The 24937-nt window shown below is 39.1% G+C and overlaps 1 protein-coding gene across 1 annotated transcript; it reads right to left on the bottom strand.

Annotated features, from left to right (window-relative positions):
* Positions 1–6: 6 nt before the first annotated feature.
* srrm3 (serine/arginine repetitive matrix 3) lies at positions 7–24232 on the bottom strand. The gene is made up of 11 exons (XM_041241016.1): positions 24016–24232; positions 19854–19982; positions 19473–19553; positions 17805–17873; positions 15324–15359; positions 14919–14969; positions 13466–13570; positions 12361–12544; positions 3037–3359; positions 1338–1586; positions 7–1012 (listed from the first exon to the last, which is right to left on the bottom strand). Exons 3-11 carry the CDS (start codon positions 19550–19552, stop codon positions 853–855), a joined length of 1257 nt encoding a protein of 418 aa, XP_041096950.1. The 5' UTR covers position 19553; positions 19854–19982; positions 24016–24232; the 3' UTR covers positions 7–852.
* Positions 24233–24937: the final 705 nt, after the last annotated feature.

Raw genomic sequence — 24937 nt, 5'->3', positions numbered from 1 at the left:
GAAACAAGATTGGCAAATGGTAGGTCCCCAGGTGCAAAATCAAAGACGCTAATTGCACTGTGCTGGTTAGGCTGAGGCACATGCTTTTTAATATCCAGGGGACAGACTTGACCTTTGCCTTACTTTACTTTACACATCTATTATATTACATGAGGAACTCAGAATAGTTTGGGAGAGCTCTGGTAGGACTATGAATAATTCATTGAGTCACAAGTTGCTTGGCTGGCTATTTTCAACACATTACATACAAAGACACGTTAATGACAGAATCCGTAGGGCTCTTACTGCCTTAATAAATTCACCCAATAATGTTAATTTATCCACTTGGCTGAAAAGCGAAAGGTCTTGAACAAACCTATATCTAAAATGCAGATGGCAGATCTTTACAAGCACTATTTTTAGAGCATGCATTATATCAGTCAAGATGTGCATTTTCAGTGGCAAAACATTTGCCTACTTCGCTCAGTTTTACCATATATTGTATGAAAACAATATGGTAATTTTTCCTGAAGTGTATATAGTAATGAATATGGCTAGACTGCTGCTGATTATGTAGACTCTTGTTATTCTCAAGGTTACATTTTCCAGCCAGTTTTACTATAACATTGCTTTGGTCCGTCTCTTAAAACATGTTAGTGGATGGAAAGTTTGAATTTCCACAGATAAAACATCAGAATCACTACAAAGGAATACAGGCAATCACAAAATAAAAAACATTACTGACAATATCATATGCTGCTAGGCACCAAGCCATAACAATAGACTAAACCAGCCAGTAAAAATGGGTATATTTAAAAATTCACTATTGTTGAGGACAGAATATATATCAACAGGCTTCACCAACAGTGAACTTCACAAGCATGAATTTCTGTCGTACCTCGTAATCCTCCTTGGCTCCATGAAGCTGGGCGAGTCCCGTCTCCTCTTTCTGATCGGAGAATAACTTCTTGAACGTCTCCTGGCTCTGGCCTCGCTATCAGTGTGGTGTGCTTTGGCCTCACTGTCTTTTTCTCTGTTTGGAAACAAAAGGAAACAAAAATCAATTTACACTACAACTGGCTCTCGACTTTTTTTCCCTTTGTTGTTAACTGACATCCCACAGACCACTAGTGCAATCTGCCTTTTGCTTATATATTCACATGGCCCACTCAGTTTGTTGGAAACAAGCCTAGGTCAGAGCAAGATATTGGGTTTAATGACTAGTTTAACAGGGACCAATTAGCACTAAAATTACATAGTCTAGGATTAGTGTTAAACGGGATCTATGAACCCAGCCATTAGTGTCTGTAAATAGATCTGTCACTGTTTGACCATTAAAACAGACTGGCCCGCGTTACCTGGACGTGTTTTGTCTGGAGTGTGGGGACTTGGATTTGCTCCTCCGATCGCGGGAGGGGGAGCGGGAGGGGGAGCGGCTGCTGCTGCAGGAGCTGCTCCGCTGGCGCAGGCTGCGAGGCGCGCTCTTCTTCCTCTCCGAGTCGTGTCGGCCGCGTTTCTCGCGTTTGAGCGGCGACGTTGAGGAACTCTTGTTTCTACCGACGACACGGACTCTGTGATGCCGCTGCATGGCGTGCAAGTCCTTTGCCCTGAAAGAAGGCAGAAGAGAGAGAAATCTGGTTTGTTTTTGTCCTGTTTCAATGAACGACAGTAAGACCCCTTTTTTACAGCTAATTTTACGAACCTGAAAATAGAATTAGATGCTATCAATTTCAGAAATGGAAACAAACAGTAAACAGAACATTGCACATTTAGCCAATTCATAGACGTTAGCTAAAATGTATGGAACATTAAAAGAGGGTCGCCAGTGTTTTAAATCTGGAATGTTTTCCTGTGCACAGAGGTTGAACTAAAAAAATACTTAACAAGCGTGTAGGGCTGTTATTCTGCCCTTTTTTGCCACCGCCACTTTTTGCTTCTTTGGGAACTGCGCGTGCTCTTTTGCTACCTTTGCACAGTGTGCATGCTCAACACATTTACTGTGCCAGAAATAGCTACCCAACCCAACCAAGAGACGAACAAAAATTAAGGAGGGTGATCATTCGATCCTTTAATTTCTGTGATTGTGTGATGGAGAACATGCCCGGAATGAAACCCACTCCAGTTTGATTGAAAGCTGTAAAATGAAATATGTATGCATGAGTTTTGACGTTTCACTGTGACTGTTTGTGTGGATTGCTGAGAATAGGTGCACATGTGCTTGGCAATGACGCAATATGTTACAAGCGACGTTATTTATTTTAGGCTCAGAATAATATTTAGTTAAATGAAAAGGTTAAAATCGCTGGATATATCATTTTAAACACAGTTTTAATTTTGAAGGTTGTATTGTCGGTTTGGGTAGCCCTGGGCGCCGCCATCAATACTAAGTGTATTGGACTATAGGGGAGAGGCTAGTGTGGGCAAAGGTATATACACCAGGGCTGGCTCATTTAAAAGGAGAGCTGGCAGACCCTGGATGGAAGTCTAGTAAGTACTTTGCTCAGAGAGGTCTGAATTATTATTCATTTTTTTAATTTGTTTGCATTTTCTTTTGGGGGGGGGGGGGCTGAAAATAAATACTTTGCTTGCGTTTCAATTGCTTCTCCCATCTGCTTCCTGCAATATACATCAGCCACTTGACCACACTATCTTACTGGCTGCTTTGTTATTAATAATACTATTACTTTTTATATTGAAACATATTGCAGCTGTTTATATAAGCATCTAAAAAAAACATTTGGGCAACTATATCTGCCACAAACTGCAAATTCTGGCAGGGAGGCATATTCTGGCAGTACACCATCATGGGCAGCCAAAACACCGCTGAGTCAACGCGACAAGCCTGCAAGGAGTTTAAATGGTTGTGGTTGGATGCATGACCAATCTTCTGATTTCTTCAAGGAAGTAAGGGATATAAATCTGCAGGATTATCCCTGTGACACAACATTCATTTGTCTCGGATACAAGATGCCTACTAATAGACTTCTATCAATGCCAACAAAGTGAGTGGGAAGGATCAACTGTCTACCCATCAGCATGACCCTGCAGCTCACTTACTTTTTCAACTGCATTCTTTTACTCTTTTGTGAGAGGCTGAGCTGTGAGTGTGCTGAGTCGCTGCTGCAGCCGGTATGGCTTGGGGAGTGTCCTGGCTCTCTGTGTGTCTCAGCTGCAGTCCTCTGTCGCTCACTGCGCTTGCTGGATGATATGGATCTGGAACGATGCCTCCCAGCATACTCAGCGGAATAGCCCTCTCCGGGAGCGGGGGACATATTTCCAGGACTCCTAGAGATTACTTTTTGCACCTTGTTGTCTTTCGGCCGTGGGGACACAGAGGTAAGCTTGGGCTGAACCCTTGGAGAGGCGGACAGTGTAAACCTCTGTAGAGAGAAAACGATAAAAGAAAAAAAAACAGGCTATCCTTAATGGGACGCTGAAAATGTAACATTTACCTGCCAACTCACATCATCTACACAATATCTAAACTTCTTACAGTCTTAGACAGTCCTCTACAGTGCAGCTCATGCAATACTTTTCATGCAAAATTAAACTGTCGGAAAATAAAAATAAAAAGAAAAGAAATTAAAAAAGGATAGGAGGAGGAAGAGGGATAAAAAAAAGGAGGAAGAAAAATGGGATAAAAAGGAGGACTTTTTTTAACAGTTTATAATGAAGATAAAAAAATAAGAGAAGACAACTGGACTGAACATCACAGAAATGGAAGGACAAATAAAGAAATTCACAAATAGAATAATCAGTCAAATAAAAAAAAATCATCAAAAGTACTTCTGAACAGTATTTGTTTGTGGGTTTTTTTCCTGCAGAGAACTGCGGAGATGTCATCAGCGACCCATATTTGTTTTTTTAGTATTATTTTTTTTTTACTCCCTTTTGGTTAGCATCCACTTACCAATAAAGTGGTATTCCCTCCTTTAGTAGGTAAGGTATGAAGAAAAGGGAAAAGCGGGGCAACATAAGTGCATCATTAGAGTCACAAAATGCAAGAGAAAAAGACACAAAACCCTTTCCAGGCAGTGATTCATGAACAGGTACTGTATGAATATCACAATGTGCAAGGAACTCTCACGCTGGCTTCTTTCCAAACCCCACACTTCTATACCTTCAGTGTCGTTTTCCAGGGCAGACGCACTTTATATTCCTGTGTATGGGAGAATATCAAGGTGCTAAATTGTCCGGGAGAATCTTTTTGGATAAATGCTAATGTTGCCATTGGCAATTGACAGCTGAGAGAATAAACATGTGTTCCAGTGTGCTCTAAAATAACACAGAAGCGTGACCCGCTAACATAAATGAATAACTTTGACTGGTCACTGTGGTATAGTTCTATGACTGTATACTACTGTTGCCCTTTAGCCCATAGCACAGAACCATTGCCACTGAAGATAATCTATAAGGATAAATAAGGGAATTTAATGAAGCAGTTATTCTTCATAATTTTGGTAACAGTCTAATAGTATCTTTTAAGTTCCTAATTTATTATTTTAAAGTGCTGACGGGTTGTTCACCCACAGTACTGGGTCTGCATTTATTTTCTTTGAAATGGGCTGTGTCACTGAAGAGCACATGGGAAGCAGACACCGTAGGTCAACAACCACAGCACTCAAATTAATCACAAGAGCTGCCAGCTAGCCAAGGATTTCCTGAAACAAATGATGCACCATATCATATTGCTATGAACTGTCATATAAAGAAGAAAAAGGCCTGTCTCTCCTCTTACCTACCAACGATAGAAGCACTCCCATCACTTTCTGACTGTTACTTTAATTATGACATTGTCGGGATCACCTTTGTTACACCAAGACATGATGTCTTTAGCACCTAATAGTGCTGCCTTATTGCTGGGTATTACTCAGTGATATGAAACTAGATGGGCTAGACAACACGTGGATGAAACGATCTCCTTGTGCCTCTGGTTTGTAGAGAAACTCCATCATGCAGATCAGTTTGCAAGTAACCCTCTAACAGCATCTGGGTTAGCAGCGTACTATTGAAGAGAAAGAGTCTGTTTATGATCATACTGTAGATGTTGCTTCCAAACTGTCTTATTTGATCAGAAATCATACAGGAAACTGTTGGAGGACTTCGAGATTATTGTATGCTATTATTTGGGGTTCTACGTGCGCTGGACAGCGTCAAAAGTGGTTCAAAAGCTGAAAAGCCACGGTACATGTTTGATCTTTGCAAAAACAATGAGGCCCGTTATTGTAATGGACATCCAATATCAGTCAGGTCCACATCATCTCCTAACTGTGATATAGGAAAGTTGAATTTCATGGTTAAACACAGATAACAAAAAATAATACTGGAGAGAAAGTTCAAGCACAGGAGGTATAAGTAGGTTATTCTGAGTTTCTGATGTTCTTATTGCTTCTCAAATCAGTTGTATAATCTCTTTAGCTATATATTCTGTCTGTATGTCCTGTATTCATTTGTTTAAATATTTGGTAATCAGGGAGGCTACTTCTTATTTATCATCAAGCAGACTGTGCAAGGAAAATAACATTGTCTAAAACAACACTGATCTGTTCAGCCACTGATTGCTTTAGGAAATCTTAGTAGGTTCTCCCTTGTCCTTCACCACTGCCTTGTTTAGGAATGTTGGCAATATGGGCTTGGGTATTAATATCATGAAGAAGCACACATTTGGTAAGAATGATGCAATATTTATGGCTACCACTGTGATGATAATAATAATGGTAATCATAATAATATCAAACTTACTCATCTGTCTTTTGGCTCACTGCATCTGTTTTGTTAACAATTTTTGTTTTTAAAAAAAGTGTCTTTTTTTGCGAATTGTTTTGCGTGCACAAAGACAACACTTACGGGCAAGACAAACTGTAATCTTCAGTAATCAGTTCTGGATTGCTGAGCGCAATGGTTTATAATTGCATTATAAGCCTAGTTACACCACTGATAACATTACAAAAAAGACAAAACAGCACACTTAAACACTTTTAAAAATGATGTTAGGCAGTTACAAGCACACACCATTGGTTTCTTTGGGTCTGTTTGGGGAATGCGTAAGTGAATAAAAGGTCAAAGATGACGATTAGTTTTCAGAACAGCATTTTCAAATTCACTGTAACCATTTCTAGATATTATCCTACATGCACTAAACTGTTCCAAGTAAATAAATATAGTCTTAGAAAGCCTGCTCCGTAATTGTCAGGTGAATTAAAAAACGAAATAATAATAACATGTATATGACCGTATCCCAATTTTTTTCCTCTCTAAAACTATAATGACAAACAGCCACTAGAGTCACGGACAGTTATAAGAACAGCTATTGAATTAAAAAATAATAAAAAACATGGATGAGACCATTCGTGGAGGGAAAGAAAAAGCTAAACACACATATGCATTCTACCAACAGAAAAATGGAAAAGGATTGTGTGCCAGGGCTAACCGGAGTTATATATGAGTTTAAAAAAAAAACACACACCAAAAGATACAAAATTAAAAAATACAAAACATTTAAAAAAATCAAGCTAGGGTGCTTTTAACAGGCTCATCCGCAAAAATGTGTGCGTGCGTACGCAGACCAATACCTACCTTTTTTATTGTTTCAATCAGTAACAGGTATGCAATAATAAAAAGAAAACAATATTCTCCACATTGGAGTGCAGAATGGGGGGGAAAAGACAATGACTCTTTAGTAATGGGTTATTGATCTGTTGTTTTTAAAAAAATAATAAAATAAATCAAAAGAAAACAAATACTGCTTTCTCTTGCTCAAACAGCAGCCGTGACCAATTTTAAAGGTGGGGAAAAAAAGCTTTATAATAACATATATATGAAAGAATAAAGAAATGACTGCGAGGGCATGCAGTGAGTCAGCTAATGAAAGTGAAAGAGCAAACCAGCTGTACGTAGAGAAGTCAGAGACAGGGCAGTGAGAATGGAAAACAAAATTAGGGGAGTGCAACACGTTTTGGGAAGATCTGTTTAAAAGCTGAATTGCTCCCCCCGATGCATGTATCAGCAAGTGTAACTATCAGCTGTTCTCCCAGTATCAAATTAGGGCTGGCACCAGCTCCACTTGAAGCCCACAAACCAATTTGTATCCGGATATCAAAACAGGTAAATTATAGAAAGAAATATGCCTGACAGCAAATTGGTCGCTTATTTATCTTGACTGCTTGATTGGTTTTTTCAAAGTCAGGGATTTTTTGTCAGCGGAGTCCTACCACAGTATGCATCATTTGCAGAACTTTGAGGCTCTTCCTCCATTAAAGCTTTGGAGAAAATAACACCTGCCCACCCGAGCTAGTACTTACAGAGCTTGTGCTGGTATGTAATCAGATTCCCATTAGCTCCTATTTGGAGAAACCTTTTTTACAGCTTGTGAAATGGAACTGGCCTTGCCCAGGAGATAAAGAGGACAAATCTGTATTTATCAAATGAAACTAGACTCGTATACAGAGCCATCTACGTGGTTATTAGAATACAGTGCAGTATTTGCACAGACAGATCAAATTGCTGTGATTTCTTCTCCGATCTTATTAAAGTGGTTGACAGAATCATGGGAGAACAGGAAACACATAATCAAGTGACACATTTAGCCAGAAGGCTGCTGGAAACTCTCACTCAATTATGCTGTTTCCTATGGGTCACAGAAGAATTGTGAGACATGATTCAGTCTCAACAGGATGACTAGATAACCCATGCCATACCCTCATCACTCTCTCTGTGAAGAAATGTCTGCTTCCCTCTGTGTAAGTCTCCATTTAATCTCCCGCTGTATTTATGCGATTCTCGTTCTCCTATGGTCCCATTAACCAGGAATTTATGCAAACACAGCATGGATAAGATCATATGCTATTGCTGTTTGGGTTGTGCACAGTGTATGTAACGTGTGCTTCGATGAGTTGAGATGCTTGGAATGCTTTTCTTTTAAACAGATGCAATTCAAAACGGTTCATATCCCTTTTACATTTTTTTTTAATCTCCTGATGTATTAAAAAAAATATGTTTTCTTTCACACTGCAGCACTGTAAGCTGTGTACAAAATGCAATACAACTGTAGTACAACTGAAAACAAATAAAGGCTGATTAGGTTTAAAAATATATATATACACCTATTGGCCTTATTGCAACATAAAAATACAGTAAAACCTGTATTAACAGTCATCTGAATGAAGTGGTAATCTGCTCTTACCAGCCAGTAAAACCACAGAACAGATTTACAATTGTTTTCAATACAAGTAAATTGTCTTAAATCAGCCGCTGCTGTACCTGTCTTAAATCAATACTTCACTCTGTTTACATTTTCCTAGATTTATTGTCCTACCTGTTTCATATCCTATTAAGTTTGTTCTGCTGAGAATTATGGTCGCAGACAAAAGTATTGGCACCCTACACTTAATACACCTACAACATGTGAAATACAAGCACTTAGTGAACATTAGCCACTAATTAGTTTGACAAAGACCAAAATACATAATTTCTAGCAGTTTAACAAACAGTATTTATAAAAAACAAAACAAAAAAACAAGCAGTCTGTCGAAATTGAATAGAACTAATTAAAAAGTATATTCATTGATTTCAAACCATTACACTGCAATTAAGCTGCATTATAAAGTTGACAGCCAGAAAAAGAGGTAATTATATCTGTTGAAGAAGAACGTTTTGACAACACAGTAGATGATGGTCAAGACAAACGAGTTGGATTCACGTTTGAGAAAAGCACTCGCAGCAAAACTACAACAAAGGAATATGGAATCGCAAAATCTACAATCAGAGCAATAATCAAGAAATACAAATTCAACTGAAAAGCTTGAAAGAAGTGGACAGCCAAAGAATATTACGGGTAAAGCAGGTAGGAGAAACATCCGAGCAGCTAAAAAAAAAATCCAAGATTTACAGCCAAGGACTTACGGAAAGATTCAGAAGCATCAGGTATAACAGTGCATGAAAGAACTACAAAAGCAACTGAACACAGAAGTGTGCATGCAGACCTCACTGCAAACCATGTTTAAAGAACATTCATCAAACAAACCCTCAGAACCAGAAGCATTCTTCAACACAATTATCTGCTCTAATGAGACTAAAATAGAACATTTCCCCCACAAATGGACCTCAGTATGTTTGGAGAAAAAACGGGAAAGCCTTCAATCTTCAATGAAGAAAACCTTGTACCCACAGTTAAACATGGAGGTGGTTCGATCTGTTTAGAGACTTGGAGACGTTTGTGTGATTGAAAATCGAATGAATGCAGCCATGTATCAAAACATTCTACAAAGTACAATCATACCATCTGCTCGTAGGCTGATTGGCAGACAGTTTATCTTCCAACACAACAACGATCCAAAGCATATGGCTAAGTGAAACTCTGGAATTCTTGAAGAAAACAAAGATAAAAGTTCTGGAACTGCAATCACCAGATCTCAATCCAACAGAAATGCTTTGGACTGAAAGCTGTAGCCTAGCATTGTGTATCAATCTGTCTGAGCTGAAGGAAATATGCAAGACAGAATGAGATGTAACATAGTGGACAAGAATTGTCACAAACGTCTGAAAGCAAAGGAAGACAAGAAATATTAAAGCAGGGGGTCATGAACGACTAGAAAGAAATAAGTTTGGTTTTTGATAAAGATTATTCATTAAATTACTAGAAATTGTGTATTTTGCCTTTTGTGGTTAAAGTTTACTAAATGCTTGTCCTTAATCTATTACCTTGTATTATAATATAATAAGCATAGGGTGCCAATACTTTTTTTTTCTGCGACCCTATCTTCACAACTAACCTCTCTGCTGCTGAAAAAGCTGCATTCTGAGGTGTCTTTTGTTTAGAAATGTCCACTAGGGGTGTACAGCTGAAGAATTGTATTCAGAGACTGTCCCTTTTACTCTGTCACAGCTGCCACAGTTGCATAACATGGCAGAAATGACATTATTAGTGGCTTTAAAGTCATTTCTAAATAAAATAAGGATCTAAGCACAAACAGCAATAGACAGGTAATGCATTTAATATTAGGGAAACGTAAATAGACGGCTGCAGTCCTGGAGAGCCACAGGGTCTAATGGTTTTCGTTCCACCCGAGTTCTCAATTACTTAATTGATCCAAATATTTTCTTAATATGTCAGCACTTACATTTTGTCCAGGTGTTTGACCATTAATGATTCAAAGATACCCAGAAAACCTGCAGGACTGTGGCTGTCCAGGACCAGGGTCAGCTCCCCCTGGTCCAGTCAGTGTCAGGTTAATGCAGGCTTCACTGTAAATATCACAGAAGGGTTTTATTGTACCCCAAAGGATGAATTTCCTACACAAAGCCTGCAAGGGTCTACGCCTAAGAGCTGTCCCTCAAGTAAAAACATTTTCCTTTAAATTGCTATACTTAGCACAGATTGAACAGGTATGCATGTCATTAACAGAAATGAACATTAATTCACTTGACAGAAGTGTTGCTGCCATCGTGTGTGACATGCAATAAAAACAAGAGGTAGAATGAAAGCTGGCTTGTATACACGCTACATTTGTTTAAAAAAAAAAAACTGGTCTTGACACAATGTTGACAGTTTGGGTCTTATTATCCTAATACTGAGCATTTTTACAGACATCTGCATTAAAAAGAAATCTAATTGACGTACCCTTTAACCTACTTGATCCAGCTCCAAAACATATGAATGCTTTTTATACAGAATGAGACAGAAAATAAGTTTGGATATTTATTTGTATTAGAACTAAAAATCAATAACAGCAAAAAAAAAAATTAAATAACTCAAAAGACACTCCCGCAAAGACATGCAAACGTGAGCTTTTTAGGAAACACATTTCTGAAGATTTGTTGGTAAAATGATCTAAGAACACATAACAACGTCCCACATTCAAAAATCATTGTCACTGAACTTTAATCCTGATAGAGTTCTACATTCTGACATTGACAATACAAATACACACAAACCCAGTACTTAAGATATAAATATATTGAAACTATGAGCAGCTTTGACAGTGCACAATTAAGGAAAGCACACATATTAACTATACTGGAGAAGGGTTCAAATGAAGCATCTGAACTTACTGTGGTTTGAGTTTGTTCCAGACATGCTTCCAATAACATACAGTAATGCAGCACGGAGGCTTGGCTCTGCCTTGTACACATCCTCTGACTGGTTCTCATGCTAGCTGATTGGACCTCCAGAGTCCAATATAAATGAGGCAGGCTGGCTCTGGGGTGTATCATACTGTACTATAGTATACTAAAAAGTATAATAACACTCTACCTAGGAAATGTAAAATTCTACCTTTATCAGATAAATGTGCCTTTAGACAGTTTCTCTTGTATTTTGTTAAAGAGTGAATTATGAAGAGTTAGCAATAGTCAGTGTAAGCTTCCCAACCCCTTGTGTTTCCTATGTTTGGACTAGCATTTCGTTTCAAGACATTACTGCAAGATGCTAAACTAACCAGAGGAACACATCATATCACTGGAACTGAAAAAAGGATCCTTCTTTTCAATCTCCTGGCTTCAAGTGGTACAGAACTTTTCTATAATAAATTCATTATTTACTGCTAACTCCTTATGAGGTCTGTTTTATCTCAGTAATACTGTTTTTAAGCTTAAAATAATGTGTTTGGTGGAGATCTGTAAATCTCACTTTTATAGAAATAGCCAGGTCAGGTGGCGAACGTTGCAGAGAATTTTTTTTTTCTTCAAACTGCTGAGGCAGCCCAGGGAACATCTACACATCAGCACGTTCGCTTTTTCGATTACTTGCACTAGTACAGTGGAACAGATCCAAAGAGCTGCTGTCACACAGATAGTTACAAACAACTTAAAATATGTTCTATATAAATCAAGACCTAGTGTACGTCTTTAAATCACTAGCTGACGATTCAGAAATCTACATTTGAAAATTTTGATTAGATAGTAATAAACCATAGACTGACTTAGAAGTAATCTTTTTAGTTTTCAGTTAATGAGCATTTCAAGAATTTACAAAGAAATTAGAGCATTTTACACAGCATGTTAAATGTGTAGATCTTTCAGTAATGCTTGAAAGCATGCAAGTCATTTAATAAGAGATATTTATGAAATGTACTGAAATGTGCCCCAGGCCCCCACCCCACCCCAACAAATATGAGGGAACTGGGTTTTACTGCTGACTCGTGCTTTGAGATTTAGTAATTTGCTAATTGCCAGAAAGGGATCCTTAACCTTGTGCACTTTTATCCCAGGCTGTCCTGATGTCAATGATAAATAAAAACATAATGGTGAAGGATGGCGAGCACACACGCGGTCCCGCTCGGGAGCTGAATGCTACTGGCGGCTACTGCTAGATCAAACCAATACAGCACACTAGAAATAACAAACAAAAAAAGAAAGGAAAAAGGTATAGAAGAGATTACATACATCGTGGGTTTTCTCTGCAGGGAGCTCGTTTCCCCCGTCCTCTCGTCCATTCCTGGTGGGGTCCCGATTTCCATTCTGCCAGGGGGTGGAGGGCTGGCTTCCTCGGGCGGGCGAGGGAGACACACTGCGGCTAGAAGGGGAGCAGTAAGCCCTATGCCCATCCGCTCTGTGCTTGGGAGTTTGTCTGCAGGACAGAACATGTTTTTTCAAATTTAATTACAAGACTTAGGGCCCCAGAAACCTAAGCATTATTATTATTATTATTATTAATAACAAGGGGCCAAATCCTCATTCTCAATGTACAGGAAGCCTGCATAGTTTCTGGTCAACAAGTGGTCTGCTTTCTGATTATGTTTAAGAGTGTTTTGGACTCATAACCTGTAATCTGTATCTGTATAATCTGTAGCTTTGTGTCCATTCCTGATTAATTCTTCTTGACATCTGAGGAACTGTTTGCAATGCAATTTCTACCAATTGTAATGTAAATAGCTGAGACCATCATTTCCCAATCGTCCCCAACAGTAGTCCAATCAGAATTACTTTAATCCCATTGCCTAGTCATAGCTGATTACCAATGTGATCCAAAGTAATTCACACAGTCCCTTGGCAATTTTTGACTTGCATTTAGGCTCCGGTGCTGGTTCCAGAACCTGACTTCCAATCCATTGTTTTAGGCCACAGTACCACATGCTTCCTTGTGTTATATATTTTAACAGATAATGCTGTACTTGATATTTTAATATTCCATACAGATTTTAAAAGCGTCATGCTTCATAACCTTAATTGACAGTTAAATAGCGTTACTGCTTAAGCTGCAAGCTTGGTAGAGCAGAGAATGAAAGCATTTCTAAATCATAGCAATTTCACAATGTATACAATCTTCAGAGCTCTTTAAAAATCAGGAAACAAAAGTGTGGCAAGTGTAAAACCGACAAACCCCCCCCCCCCCACCCCCCCCTAAACTGAACATTGTATTTATTTGACATTAAATTGCCCAAAATAAAGGCAGTTAAAAAGAATGAGGAGATTGCTAGACTTAGAGGGTCTGGGGAACTGTGCTGCTTCTCCCTGGTGTGGATCAGTGTGACTGGTCAGAAGGGCTTACCTGCTAGGAGATTTAGATAAGCTGCACACTGAAGACAGCGAGGCACTGCGAGAGCTGCAGCAGCTCCCTCTTCGGTGTGACCTGCCGGGGGATTCGACAGGGGATCTGGGGGAGAAGCAAGCAGCATTAACCCTGATGGAGTGGGGCAATTAACACTAGCCAGGTGCAGCGCTCCGATCTGGCAAGCACAGGTTTCCTAATGGCTGTCTGCAGAGTTGCACTCTCAAACGAGCTGAGCTTGGCACTTTCTCCACCTGCTCCCTCCCAAACAAGCGAAGCAGGAGAGCGGCTCATTAATAATGCCTGAGAAGAGCTGGCTAAGGCTGAATGTATTGACACACTCCAGCCACTCAGAGCACAGGCATTAATCACCATGCAGTGGCAATGGAAATGCAAAAGCAGGTCGTTGGTATTATTCCAATGTACTATTAATATACAGTCATTGGATAATTACAAACTGGTATAGTGTTTGTAAGTGCAGCGAGTGGCAAACACTATAAATAAGTGCCTGTTCATGATTAATAACATATACTGAGCATCAAAAGAAACTTCTCACTATTATAACACATTTATTTTCAGGGAAAAAAAATGATGAAATGTGTTTGGTTTCTTTTTAATCACTTGATCAGTCATCCTTGACCATGACATGCTTGAGTGACTGTGACTGAAGCACTTAATCACCTAATTAGTGAGACAGTTGATTGGACACTGGATATGGAGTGATTTCAGCTATTGAAAAAAAAAAACAATATGCCATGTCTGTCAAGAAAGCAGCGCCTTTGTGCAATCGGCATGTTGGAGGCTGGACCAGTATATGTTTAGATGACTTGTTTGCTTTGGCTGGTGAGCAGGTACATCTACACATATACAGGTTAATCTATAGATTTACCGATTTTACACAAGTAAACTGTAACACATACATTGTAGGTAAATGATTGCTTACTTTATATAGGGAATCTAAAGCCTCCATTGCAAGTACTTGATAAGTAATAAGTGATTGTTCACAGGTTAATGCTTTGACGATGTGCCTTACTCACTTTTCAGAGAGGTTTGGATCCCCTGACTAATGGAGCTTTCTGCTATGCCTACATTTTAAGCTACTTGAAACAGACGGCTTTCATTTCATTGTAATTTACAAAATGTTAAAACAACCAGTTAGCAAACAAGCATTCTGTCCTACACATAAACGCGCACAAAGGAAGCAATGTTAGCATCCAGTTACAACAGTTATCATCTAGGACCGCGTTTGTAACTGTTGAGCACCGCATACTAATCGGTGAACACAACTGAACTCTGCACCACAGAACAGGAGATGCTGTGCGGGTCACATATTTGATGATTGAATGAATGCTGGTGCAGTGTTTTGTTGATTGCATGGTGCACACAGTAGACTGACTGACATTATTTTGCATTCCCTGCCACTGCTGCACAGAGAGATGAGAAAGCCCCTTACCTCTTTCTGTGCTTGTTCTTGTCTTTCTGTTTGTTCTTTGGGCTCCCAGATCTAAGACGACAAAGTAAAAAATTAAGTAACCTGGTATTATTTTGGAGATTAAAAAGTTCAGTGAATCGATTGCAAAAAGATACACAGCGAAGCCAGAAACACTAGACGGTTTATTGTAAAATAAAAAGACGGGCTGATCTACTATTACCCAGCGCCTAAAAACTAAACCAATCAACAGTTATTATCTCCATGAGGAATGTGTTTAGTACACACTAAGCTATATTTAGGCCCTTTACAAGCCTGTGGCAAGTGTTCTACAAGTACAATCTTTCTTTAAGAAACCGTGGCATGTACAAGTTGATACAACCTTGTAACTGTCCCAATACAGTAAGCAGGCGTCATTTCTATACTCACCTGTATCGACGTTTCTTCCTGGAACCAGAAGCAGACCTACAGTGAGATTCAACAATTAGAAAAATCTGAACATACGAAAGTCAACCATATTTACTATAAACAGCACAGAGAGAAAAAAACAAGAAGGAAAACTGTTAATAACAAAATGTCGGCTAATCACACGTTTCATTTTAAGCAGTTCTGATTTGCTCAAGTCACAAGTAAACTTTGACTCATTAGTTATTTAATGAATACAATACAGTTAGACATTCATGAAACTGGTTTAGGGTGTTGCTGTTTTTTTAACAATAGTCTGCTACAGTTATATCAAACTTTATTCTTTATCTTCATAATATTTACTGACGTAGACCCTGATATTGATGATACAGCCAGCCAAATGATGTAATTTCTTTGCATCATTTTTTAAATTTTTCTTTTTTACCAGTAACAGACTGTATCTTTCGAGATGTATTAACATATTTGTTAATGAGACTCAAAGCTTAATGAAAAAGTCTGTATTTCAGATATCCACGTAAAAATAAAACGAACAACGTCATTTTGATTTACAAGACAAACAGCTGTCAAAGTAACACGCTGGCTGCAAAACAATTTAGTTTAAACCTCTTTATTTTCCCAGCTCACCCTCTAAACGAGGTCAGCCGGAGGCTTCAAGCACTGCTTTTTATTGCTATTGTGGTTTCCAGCGTCCATTTTAGGTTATTTTTCATTACATTTTTTATCCACTACTTCCAGCATCCTCAGAGACTCTGAGTAATAGCACCCCTGAAGAAAATGGAAGCCAAAAGATGGAACACCTTCCAAAATACTGCATATAATAAGCAACTATATTAAATGTAAATTTGATTTGATTTGAACTAGACCATGGCTAAAAACTATATATATATATATATATATATATATATATATATATATATATATATATATATATATATATATATATAATTTTTGTTTTAGTTTTGTAACTTTAATGGATGGTGAAAAATAAATGCCACAAAAAAACGTGCCATAGTAACAAAATCATCAAACCTCAAGGACGAGTTTGGGGTTTTCCTGTTCATCCCATATCAGTGAATTGAGAAACAAGGTATTTAGTTTCGGAATAATGACTATATTTATAAAACTTGGATAAACATTGTAGGATCTACATCATGATTACTAGTGCATCAACATATGTATTCATCCAAGGTAAAAGGGTATAATCTACTTTTAAAACCTGGTTAAAATCAACTGTATTTTAATTATTGGAATCGGGCAGCAAACCCTGTGCTGAACTTTCTGGCACAGCGTTGTTGCTCTAGTAATCTTGTCAGTGCAGTGCCACAGATTGTTTGGTTTTTTTGCCAACCAGCACAGCTGGCAAGCCTAGTCATTACCCCTTTGCACAGAAAATGCATTTTGGGTTGGGGAGTTGGTTTGCTTTTTTTAGGGAAAGACAATGGTCCAACTTGTACTGGTGATCTGACTTTATTTTTGGATTTGCACCTGAAAAATGTGCCTTGTTCCCTTTTTTTTGTTTGTGTTGGGATGCATCATTCATTGGCTGAACACCTGCAGCAGAACATCTGCACTGTAGTTCTACTTTTTCTAAAAGGAAAGCTCAGCAATTTTGCATGGAGATCATTTTACACCCCACCTGCTGGCTCAATTATTCTACAGCAAGCCCTTCCCCCAAACTCCCTTGTGTAGCAGTGTGTGTCTGCTTTTCTAATTGCTTCTTATTATGAAGATATCAATCTGAAACAGCATGCACAGAGCCTGCATTTACAGATCGAAGTATCTGATGGAGTTCTGGCAAGCTCTTAGTCTTCACTTCTCTTGGATCTCACAGTGCTGACACCACTAGATTTTTTTGAAAGCAGCCTCAAAACAAAGGAAAAATAAATAAAACATACCTCAAATGTACGTGATAATATTTCAGATATTTAAACTATGCATGTGTATTTTTTAAATACAAAAATGTTTAAATATTTCATTGGCTTCCCATGCATTTACTGTTTTATGACGCCAAACCATGAAGAATCTGGACTCCTGGGTTTGAGAGAAGACTGGAAATCGAAACAGCTGCAGATCCTAGTTTTAGTAACCTGATCTGCTTTCACTGACTATATTGTATTGCATTGTGTTAACAAATCACATATAGGGGAAAACGCCATCAGGAATAACAAGTGGCACTTTATATTATGTGTCTCTAAGCACTGTGTATTTACACAGTAGTTACTTAGTAAATACATGAGTACTTACACATAATTACAATATTATTATGCACAGTTACAGTGTACTTAATGTGTTAAACTTTTTACACAATTCTATCAGAAACGTTAGGGTTAGGGTTACATTGTACAAAGAGCAGGTGACAGACTGATATAGTGAGATTCTTTGTCAATAGCTAATCACTGTACTTGTTACATGAAAAACCTTGGAGCATCCATTTGCATGAGAACCTTTCTTTCCTTTTCTTTTTTTTGGTATTCAAGAACACACCTGTCTCGTTTGTGCTTCTTTCCACTTCTCTTCTTCTTTTCTTTCCGCGGTGATGAAGAGCTCTCAAAACTAGAATGAGAGACGATATTGCTTTGCTGAGAACCCTCCTAAAAAAAACTCAACAAATTTCCCTTTCTTCAAATGATACTCAATGCAATGGATCTGCACGACTGTAAGTGCACAAGGGCAGCTGCAGTGGCACCATGAAATGGTGCCGCGTTGGTAACAGTTTCATATTGAGACAATGGTATCACAGTAAACCAATCACAGTAAAGTAATCTGTGGCAGTGCTACAGAGGTACCAGTGGGCAGTATTTATCCATTGCGTTTCCATTGCTGACAGTGGTGATGCCAGTGTTTAGTGCCAGGCAATGTTTAAGCTAAATGGGACTGACCAAGGAACATTTTAATGCCAGAATAAGATCATGCAGAAAAAGTAAGAACACTGTGAGTTTGAGAGGTGCAAGAGAAAGACAAAGCACACTCTTCCATTATTGACTCATTTTAGGATGGGTAATCCCTCAGGAGTTCAGAGGAAAGAAACCATGCCATATCCCCACCCCCCTCTCATTAGCACACAAAATAAATGGACACAGCTGTCCTAATACAGGGCTTTAATAATTGAACAGGTTGTGCTTGGAGAGAAAACTAAATAGTCAGCCTTTAATAATTGATGTACATTGTTTACACCAAGTTTATTACTCTCAGTACGGAACAGAAGGCAGAAGCACGACTAGGGGACTGGCTTGGGGGGAATGCAGGCTGCGCTCCCCTGAATCTCACCTGTGATTACTCAGGAGAGAACAACAAAAAACTCTTTCCATAGTAAATGACTGGGGTTATACGAACACTGGGATAAGGTGACAGCTGAAAAGTTAAATCCAATCTGTGCAACTGGCGTGTTTTACAAGCAGCTAACCACTCTAGGCATTAAATATATAGCAGAGATAACCGGCTTTCCTGCTGATGCCCAACTAACGCCAGGGATGAGTGCCCGGACAAAACAGTCATGTTAAAAATGGCATGTATTAAACTGACATCACTAAGCGATTATTTGGTAGATACAGTGTAATTATAGTAATTCTAGGTTATTACACTTTGTAGCAGCTAAGTAACTGTGTTTCCCAATAACCAGGCAATTACTTCCATGTAGTACATTATTACACATAGTTCAATGGTCCTCTACAGAAGATAATTACAAGATCTAAACACAATATGGGGGTTTTATAACCGCTACAATTGATTTTTATCACATGAGAGTAGCTGTTATTTACTTCAGGCTAATAGTGGACTCGGCTTTCACTAAGATCAAATTAGATAGCAGTTCTGGGCACCAACCAAGACGTATCTTCTCTGTAATATGTGAGTATTCACTGACACCCACTAACAAAAGAGTGACTTGCTACAAATTTTGGTCATGCTTTTTTTTTTTTTTTACAGACCCTCTCTCAATGCAAGCCTATTAACTTATTTATTTAGTCAGCATATAGTAACCCATTTAACTAAATCATCATTATTAGTAAACATTTACGTCTGTGCAAACTACAGGGTTGTACAGCCTTATTATTCACAGCCTCCGCACATCCCCTGTAACGCAGTAACACTGCACGTGCCACCTGTAGCTAACAAAGCTCTATAATGAACAGCGCAGGTGAAGATGCAAAGTACCGGCTTCTCCTGTGTCCAGATTTCTTCTTCTTTTTCTTTTTGGGTGGAGGAGACGGTGAAGTGCTTGACTTGCTCTTCATTCTAAAAACATACGAACAGCAGTGAATTATTGCAACGCATAGTAATTGCTGGAGGCCAGTGTGTGGCGCGTTAACTTTCTGGTTGGGGAGAAATGCCCCCAAAAATAAAACAAAAAAAAAAATAATAATAATAATAATAATAATAATAATAATAATAATAATAATAATAATAATAATAAATCAAGAAAGCTGTTTTCTTCCCCCTATAAATCCAGTAAATACGGCAGCATGAAGTAGTTTTGTCCTTTGGGAAAGTGTTAGTATTTGATGAGCCTGTTGCAGAACCTGTAACCCTATGTACCTGTACTCTCGTTGGCTAGCTGCCTCCCTGTCATAGCAGTCAGTGTGGCAGTCACACCCCTCAACACATCCCTCGGCCGGTCTCAGCTCCCCTCTCTGGTCCGCGCTGCAGTGGGCTGTGTGATGAATGCTACAGAGAAACAGAGGAAACATTCTCTTTGAGATACTCATATTCTATCAACCAGCATTCACACCTTACCAACCAGCGGTGGAGTCCACACTCCAAAATGGTACAGGAGGTGAATCTCAAAGTATTCCAGCTTGCACACATTGAAAAAGTCTTCCTGCGGGCTCTGAGCCTATTAGAGTATAAATACCAGGAATGGAGGCAACACAGGGCTCCCAATACCTCCAGATCACCAGGAACATCGATGTAATGTCTGAAGCTCTCTCCGAGGGAAAGGTGACTCAATTGCTTTATCTCTGCTATGCTAGTGGCATGTTCTTGTATCTAAACAATATTGTTCAATCTAGAATGAGATCTTTGGTATTTAGAACTAATACATGGCAAACTAATATAGTTAATTCCATGCTTACCTTGTTTAAACCTTACAGACAGTTACCTATTCATGGCTACCAATGTATTTAGTAAGCTAGCGTGGCCTGAGTGGGATAACACAGGTAGCAAATGCTTGCATTTATTGATCCAATGCTTGCATTTAAGTGTCCTTATACTTGTGGCTAGTGTAGATCCATTGTATATGTTTTTTTGAAGCTGTGGGCAGCTTGGTTAATATGCTTGACTTTCTACATCCTCCACAGTTTAAAATGGTTGTGGTACAGTGACTCATTCAAGCCTGGAGAGTTCCTCGCTCTCCTCATGATCCCACACTTCATTGGAAGTCACTGATGACATTTACTCTGTTATGTGCAACAGTGAACTTATTGCACCCGGAGCACAGAACTTACTTACACAAACCACCCGTGGTCTCCAATAATCACCCCCCTGGCCTGTGGCATTTAACGCACGACAGAGCATGACACAGAACCTGAGTATCAGACAAGGGCTGCAGATATTGCTTTGTTTCTGACATGTCCCTGCTAACAGCTAACCAAGTCATTATTTTCCACAAGAAACAATGCCATTGAAATCAAGACTGCCCAAGCCATGGGAGAAATAAACATGTATGAAACATCCTAGTTTTTGATCACCTTTTCAGCTATTTAGCTGTAAGAAATAATACGGGACATGGAATATAGTCTACTCATTTACAGTAAAAAAAAAAAAAAAAAAAAAACACTACAGTAGGATTAAAATATCCTATAATATACTATGTATACCACACAGTGTGTACTGCAGTATACTATATGAGCATTGCATTGCCCTCCTGAATTCCCCTGCTTGCCCTGTATGCTGCTTTGAGAAATGGTTCACTCTACACCCCCATGTTAGTGTGAAGTATGAGTCACAGGACTCCACCACAGGCCCACTTCAGGAAGAACAATACCATTTCTTCCAATAAATTGCATGTCAGTTCCTGCAGTTTAGCGCTTTATGTATCACGAAGCAAAAAGGAAATCATTTATTTCACACCAGTCTGGTAATATTGGCTTGAAACTGCAGATCAATCGCTTCCACTCTGTTTTGCAAATGCTTTGTCATTCTGAAACTGGACTTTCTTGCATTTAAAAAGCTCAGTTATTTTGTGTTTTTGTCAGCTGGGTAATTTGCCATTCTGACCCCAAGTGAAGCTTACTCTTTTAGTTTGCCCTTCTGTTGTATGCATTTACCATTGCTTACCAAACTTTTACATCATTTTCTTTCATGTGTATTAAGTGGATTCTCACTCATCTGACTGATTCGTTTTTATTAAACAGGCTGGCTACTTTATTAAGACCTGTACCCTATATTGGGTTGAGCCCATGTTTGCCCTGATCACAGCCTTGACACAATGAGGCATAGACTCTGGAAGGTGTAACAAGAAACTGAAATGCATCCCATCATTAGTATCTCACACAGTTGGTGCAGAGAGCCAGGCAGATGAATGTGTTGTTTTTGTTCTTTCCAAACCCGCTCAGTAGGCTTCAAATCTGGGTTGGCTATGGAAGACGTCTCTCACAATCGCCAAACCATTCCTGCACTATTCTGGCATGGCTAATGAGTTCATTATCGTGCAGCATTGATCAGCAGTGATTCTGCAGGACTTGCTTCACGTTCCAGAGTAAGGGCAAGGCCACAGACCGGTCAGGCAATGTATAAAAGGCAGTATTTGAAAAATTAAATATTGGTCCTATGGTTTCTGATGCTATGACAACTGTGTTGTGTAATATCATATGTTTTTTTTTAATTTTTTTGTATTATGTATTGCGTAACCACATTATTATAGATCTAGTACAAACGTAATAATTAGCAAACATTGTAACTTCCATCAGCTTTTGTTTATACTACATTTAACTTTTTATTTGTGTTCAAAGATACGAACAACAGAATTGTATTTATGTTTTATTAAAATACTGAAACTAGGTATACTTACTACAAAGCCTGAACTGCACAGCAGCTGAAGTACGGTATTAACACATCCAGTGTGCAATCGATTGACTTTTTCGGAGGTCAGATGCTAAATGATGGAATGGATCCAGTGTGCAAAGACCTTTACTGTGGCATTCTAACAGCAACAGCAGGTCACAATGAACCATAATCCTTCATGTGTCTAGACTTTATGAGTTTCTGTCCCTGTTAACCCCCCCAATTAAAGACAGCCAGCTTCTTTAGCTTCAACACATTCAACGAGCTGACCTCTACTGGGGGGGGGGGGGGGGGGGGGGGGGGCGTTTACAGTTCAACACATTTGTTTGATGCTAAAGAAAATGTTTTCAAAGAACTATTTCGTAACCAGTTCTCAGTATCACATGAAAATGTAAGAGTCACACAAGTACTGCACAAAAAAAGAGTTTCTATTGCAAACTAATAGAGATACCGCAATGCAGCACAGCCAAGTGCAACCGACACGGGCTACTTAAAGAGTAAACCGTATCAGAACAGGCTTGGAAGGCCTCCAGCCAGCAGAGTGTGCTCTAGACCAGCGGGGCGCAAACTTTTTATATGCCGCCCCTTTTTCTTTTGTTACGCCTTCCTGTCCCCCCCCAGATTCTGATAGGTTGAAAGCCCAGACCACGTCACAAACTTAGTGTAGCATTCAGACCAGCGATTGGACAGGCAGATTCCTTGTGCCTCTAGATTATGAAACATTCACATGCTTGTGTTAAAGCACAATTGGATAGGTGCTCCAGCAACACTTACACACACCTACCTCCACGTTGTTTTTTTTCTCTCATGTGTTGCAGGTAATCTGTATCAACAACGCCGTTTATTGACCGGAAATTGAAATTCTCACAATCTGTTTTCATGCAGGTAGGTATATAAAGGATATAAATGACTAATCTTGATTTGCCCATCTTTGATTTATACTATATATACCAGGCTTTTTTTTAATGTGCTTATGCGATATTCACAGTAAATAAGACCAGTGCCTTAATGCATTTACAAACAGCACAGTATGTGCTTAAACAACAGGGATCACAACATGACGCATTGTTGCACATTTGTTGTTGTTGCGTTGCTATTTCTCTGTCCTAATTTATGCATTCCACATCCCTTGTTGTAATGTGCAGTACAGCAACATCGGTTCAGTCAGCACATCCAGCCTCCCAGAAGAATGTAAACTGAAAAACAATCTTGTACATAACATAAATTACTAATGACATCCTATTCATTTTAGCACTGACTGCCTCAACTTGGTGGCTTCCTTATTAAAAACACAGTGCTAGATCAGCTCACAGTAGCACAAGTGATAAGTAAGCTTTGAATTTGATAGCACTGTATGCATTTCTGTGTGTTTTGTTATCTGCCTATACCTTTCCAGTATTGTTAAACAGAGTTGCCACAGTCGATGAGGGGAAATACTGACAGGGCCTTGACAATATTCCTTTCCATTGTCGGCTTCCTTTCTAACATCCCTGTTTCATTCATGTTCTATCTGAAAAAAAGCAGCAACACTACCCTGCTGGTGAAGGCTGTGAGAGAGTTTCTAGGCGTGAGGCTCACCATTGCTACAGTGTGCTTACAGGCAGCTAAAATGTCTGAAAGGCCCCTTTCTATCCCCAAGCACTCTGTTCTGTCCTTGTTATGAAGGCCCCCTGAGCATTAACCATGACTCACAAACCTTCGGTGAAAATTGGAAAATGGACGCCACAGGCCTGCTTCAGACAAAAAGCGAGGGAACTTCAGCAGTGCAGTTAACCCATCTCCCTCCCTCTTTCTCTCTCCCACGCTCTGCTACCCCAGCCTGGTTGGCACTGGCAGCGGGGGAAAGCACTTCCTTGCAGATCCACTCCAGCTAGTGTGTCTCCATGGAAACGTGCAGCAGTAAGAAAATCCCCTGGGCTGCTGTCTCCCGGGAGAAAGACCAGGCCCTGGTGCTGTTATAAAACCAGGACATTTCCAGAGATTTCCTGCAGCCTCCCCGCCCCTGTCACTGAGCCTATCCGCAATTCTATCAAATCATGAGAGCGGGAGTGACGGATATGTAAACCTACTAGCGGAGAAAATCGGACTTTCCATTCACAATACAAATCCATCTGTCTCATTGCAGAGTAGGAGGGGGAAGAGAGAAACAGACAGGGATGGTTTGTACCAAAGTGCTTTCTTTCTCTAAAAAGGAACTGGGAACTGCTTTAAGCAATATAGAAATGCTTGTCTCTTTTATATATATATATATATATATATATATATATATATATATATATATATATATATATATATATAAAATAAAAGAAATTAGATGACTAGTGGGATTTCAGATTCTGTTATCCGGCAATATTAAGACAATAAACAAACATCACAAAGGCTCCCATTCACAGCACAGCCTGCCACTGAATGATTCCGTTGAAGCCCGACTCAGAGCAGAAGCAGCACATAAATAAATTTTCATTTAAATCCAGGATATTAAAAAAGGAAAGTCTGATGCACTTGTCACATAGTAGCTATAATCAGAGAGCACGCCAAGCGTTTTTGATTCTATCCACTCCTCGCACACTCAACGCATCTGTAGTTATCTCTTAAATTCAGAGGCTGGAGAATAAAAA

Source organism: Polyodon spathula, unplaced genomic scaffold (genome assembly GCF_017654505.1).
Source record: "Polyodon spathula isolate WHYD16114869_AA unplaced genomic scaffold, ASM1765450v1 scaffolds_738, whole genome shotgun sequence".
Classification (NCBI taxonomy): Eukaryota; Metazoa; Chordata; class Actinopteri; order Acipenseriformes; family Polyodontidae; genus Polyodon; species Polyodon spathula.
The sequence above is the reverse complement of the archived record's forward strand: the minus strand, read 5'-3'. Positions and strand labels throughout refer to the sequence as shown.